The sequence below is a fragment of the Pterocles gutturalis genome, unplaced genomic scaffold (genome assembly GCF_000699245.1).
Source record: "Pterocles gutturalis isolate BGI_N339 unplaced genomic scaffold, ASM69924v1 scaffold22475, whole genome shotgun sequence".
Lineage (NCBI taxonomy): Eukaryota > Metazoa > Chordata > Aves > Pterocliformes > Pteroclidae > Pterocles > Pterocles gutturalis.
In genome coordinates this window covers 4,177-8,219 of record NW_010146443.1, presented here as the reverse complement: position 1 = coordinate 8,219, position 4,043 = coordinate 4,177, and the positions used below count along the sequence as shown (strand labels likewise).

The window sequence follows — 4,043 nt, the reverse complement described above, 5'->3', positions numbered from 1 at the left end:
GTCGGCGCTCCTCGACACGGCGCTGGAGGAGACGCGCAACCTCTCAGGTGAGGGCTGGCCGTCGGGTGGACCCCACGGGCGTCTCCCTGCGCTCCTCCATGCCTTTTTTTTTTTTTTTCTTTTTAAATTCCATCCCCTTTTCCTTCAGAAATTCTCTGCACGAGGTGTCCGGCCGGCTGGCTGCAGTTCGCCAAGACTTGTTATTTCTTCTCCACCACCACCAAACCCTGGCTGGAGGCTAAAGACTTCTGCACCAATTTCAATGCCCATCTGGCCATCATCGACAGTGAGCAGGAAAATGTAAGCTGAGATATCCCGGAAAAAGGGCAAAAATGTCGGATTTCATGAGTTTAGAGGAATATTAGACTCCAGTTCCCCAATTGGGAAGCTGAAGATTGAGCACGGGAGACTCAAGCCGGGGGAAAATGCAACTGGTTCAGGTTCCCACAAGTTTCTTGAGGAGTTTTCAGAGTTCTTGAGGAGTTTTCAGAGTTCTTGAAGAATTTTCATAGTTCTTGAAGAATTTTTAAGGCTCTTTAGAAATTAAGGAAATTATTTAAAACTTACAGAAGTTATTTAGAAATTCTACAAGTTACTGAATAAATTACAGAAATATAACCCAAACTGTCCCCAAATTAGCAATTCTACCCCAATTTAGACAATCCCTGCCTCCCATTCAGGATGGTGCTTTCACTGATCCGGCTTTTAATTGGGTCTGAAATTTTTCATCGGGTCTGAAAAATGTTTCTTCCTCCAGCTCTTAGAAATTCCAGTGCTTTTTTCCATTTCTTGTCGTAAACTTTGCATTTTTTGTCATGCTTGCAGCACATCCCTCTTCTCCTCTTCAAGGGACGAGCTCCTCCACGTCACATGACTACCGGCGCCGCTGAATCCCTTTGCTGTCACCTTCTACTTCACCTCCCGACGCTTCTTTTTTCTTTATTTTTTTCCCCCATTTGCAGAAATTTCTGGCAAATAACATCATGGAGACGCGGGTGTTCTGGCTGGGCCTGACAGATGTGCACAAAGAAAGCGAATGGCAATGGGTGGACGGCCGCTCCCTCTCGCTCTCGTACGTTTTTAGCCTCATCAGAGGATAAATTCCCCAAAAAAATCATCTCTCTTCTTCCTCGGCCCCTTTTTTACTCAAAAAAAGGCGCCACACCCTCATTAGCGCACCCGTCTTAAAAAAGTGCGGAAATAGGTTTCGTGCTGAAAAAAACAGGTGGAGGGAAAGGTAAGAGGAGCCACCCTGCTGCAGGCAAGATTTTGTCTTTTTCCCCCAAATTCACTTTGGTTTTGGGGCTGAAAACCCAACTGGGGAACACCCAAGGAGCTGCAGCGCCCACTTGGTTCCCCCAAAGTTTTGTCGGTTCCCGATGGGATTCCACAGCCCAAGTCAAGGGGGTTATTTCTAACGGATCTCCTCATTCTTGGGATTTTGGGAAGAAAAACCATCACGATCCCAGCAGAGACTTTTTTTTCCGCATTAAACAGGTTCTGGAACCCAGGGGAACCCAACAATGTGGGCGAGCACGGTGAGGACTGTGCCACCATCTACACCACCGGCCGCTGGAACGATGTGAGCTGTTCCGCGCCTGAAGCCTGGATCTGTGAGCGCAGCTGCTAACCGTTTCCCCACCCTGAGCTCCTTGTTCATCTCCCCGGGGCTTAAAAATGGGGGAAAAACCAGTCAAAAACTGGCAAAACCAAGCACAGGGTGAAAACACGAGGTGCCGGGGAAAAGAGGTGGCCCAAAATAGGTACCCAGGAACTCCTTGGGGGGAATTTAGAGATTTTGGGCGTGTGTGAACATTTTGGGAGCTGTTTACTTGTTGCGCTGAGGCTCGACGTAGCGCTTGCCGGTTAATCAGGAAAAAAAACCAAAATAAATGAAGTGCTTTGATTGTGATTTGAACCAAAACTCGCGTCAATCGAGCCAATGTGGCACCGAGAAGGGTCGGCGCACACCTTTTTTCCCAGGGTTTAGGTAGAAAACCCTCCAAAAAAGGGAAGAGAGACCGGTGAAAACAACGACGCGAGAGTGTTTTCGGGGCGCGTATGCAAATCCCTGACTCGCAGGTGCCGAAGCGTGACGCCTGTTTTGCCAAAACTCTGCGCTGCCGGATTCACCGCCCGGCATGGAGGCAGCGGCTCCGCTGGAAGATTTGGGATTTCATTGGCGTGGTGTTTAACACCCGTGGTGCTTTTATCTCTAATCGCTAAAAAAAAAAACCCAAATCCATGCGGGAGCTGCCCTCAAATTCCCTCTGGCAGCAGAGCTCTTCCGGTGTCGCTGTTTCTGTCCCCAAAAACACCCCCCCGGCGTCCCCAAATTCACCGAATCCCCCGCTCCAAAGCAAAGGAGTATTTTCGCCGAGGGAAGAGCATGGTTTCGCCCTCGTTTGGCCGCCCATTTGCATCTTGCCGCCGCTCCGGTGCGGAGAAGGAACCGAAACCTCGAGGCTGAACCACTGGCCAAAATGGGGTGCCGGAGGCGGCGAGGGGTGTGCCGAGGAGCATGCCGAGGGGTTTAGCTCCCCGCTGGGCGCCTGCGCGGCCGTGACTTTCCCCGGCAAAGCCATGGCTCAGCAAGAGACCTACGGCAACTGGTTGGGTCCCCCACCAGTACACTCCAAGAGACTGGTGAGACAAGCAGGTAAAATCGGGGAGAACCCCCTTCTCTGTGTCCTTAGCGTGTCCTTGGCGTGTTTTCAGCACTGGCAGGTCTCTTGGCGAAGCACGGCTGTGTCCGAACGCGCCGGAGGGGTATTGTTGTCGGATGGAGCTGGGCGAAATGCTCAAGAGTTGTGCAGGTACCACTCTGCGCTCAAAAGTCCCTATACCTCCAGGTTTTGCCCCAATTTCAGGTGTAAACTCTACGCCGGGTTTAAAAAAATCATCGACGACTTCCTCGCCGGCAGCCACAGGGTTAGAAGAAGCGCCAGCGGTGGTTTTGAGGAACCTCACGTTATCCTCACCGCTTTTTTCCTTTTTTTTCTTTTTTTGGGCAGGAATTTACTCAGTCGCTGGGAGGATGACACCCATGGGTGACTTCCGACCGGGTAAGTCATCATTTTTTCACCTTTTCAGGCTTTTTTGTAATGCAGATGAAAAGCAGAACTCCCCGAGGTGCCTCCCCGAGGCCGAATGGGGCTTTATTTTCAGCTCAGTTGGCCAAATGTGCCTCGCTATACGCAGTGTTTCTCTCCAAATTCGGTTCCTTCTGTCAAACGAGGTCAAAGAGCTCCAAAAATATCCTGAAAATCCATGATGCTGGGGGATTGAGAGGTAATTTATCGCTCTTATAGCTGATGTTTGCACTTTTGCGGACTCAAATTCATCCCCTACCGCTGCAGAAATCTTCAAACTTCAGAATTTTTTTGAATTTGCATCCGAGGGGGGAACTCTGCTCCAAAAGAGCAGAGTAATGTCATATATAAAAATGAGAAAAAGGTGTAAAAAGCCCGCTGGAGGCGCTGTGGATTTACTGAAGGGGAAAGGGGAGTTGCATTTTTTTTTTACTCTTTCCAAATAATCCAGCTGATCCTTAACGGACAGGACTCCCCGTTGTCCTAAAATCCTGTTTTTCACCCATTTTTTCCTCTCGCATAGCGTCCCCGGACAGCTTCGATGATGACTACGACGACGTCTCCATGTCGGAGTCGGATCGTGGCTGCAAGCCGCCGGCGACCGATGGGGATCTGCAGAGCCAGCGGAGCAAAGGAGGCACCGGTAGCCCCCACCTCCTCTCCCCGCGGCGCCTGGGCGGTTAAGGACCTCTTTGGGGCAGGATTTGGCCCTAAAATGCCCCAAAAATGTCACCCAGCGACTCTTCCCTTCCTCCCAACAGGAGTTTACATCCTGGCGGGCAAACCGGCATCTCCAAATCCTTCCCAAAAGGGTGAGTCGCCCGGGATCACCGCCGCTATCCCGCGCCGGTGGCCACGGCCGGATCTGGACGCGGGAATTGGGGATTTCTCCCCGATTTCTCCTCACCTCCTCCATAGGTGACGCGGAGCCCAGAAGTGGCAGGGGACAGA

General features: G+C 51.1%; 1 protein-coding gene across 1 annotated transcript in view; it reads left to right on the top strand.

The window, feature by feature from the left end:
* LOC104470722 (CD209 antigen-like) overlaps nucleotides 1–4,014 on the top strand; it is a 5,683-nt gene extending 1,669 nt beyond the window's left edge. The window contains exons 5-12 of the mRNA XM_010085754.1: nucleotides 149–300; nucleotides 963–1,072; nucleotides 1,498–1,582; nucleotides 2,083–2,203; nucleotides 2,450–2,659; nucleotides 3,015–3,065; nucleotides 3,616–3,735; nucleotides 3,854–4,014. Of these exons, the coding sequence (XP_010084056.1) occupies nucleotides 149–300; nucleotides 963–1,072; nucleotides 1,498–1,582; nucleotides 2,083–2,203; nucleotides 2,450–2,659; nucleotides 3,015–3,065; nucleotides 3,616–3,735; nucleotides 3,854–4,014 (1,010 nt within the window). The remainder of the gene's footprint in view (nucleotides 1–148; nucleotides 301–962; nucleotides 1,073–1,497; nucleotides 1,583–2,082; nucleotides 2,204–2,449; nucleotides 2,660–3,014; nucleotides 3,066–3,615; nucleotides 3,736–3,853) is intronic.
* The last annotated feature ends 29 nt before the right edge of the window (nucleotides 4,015–4,043 follow it).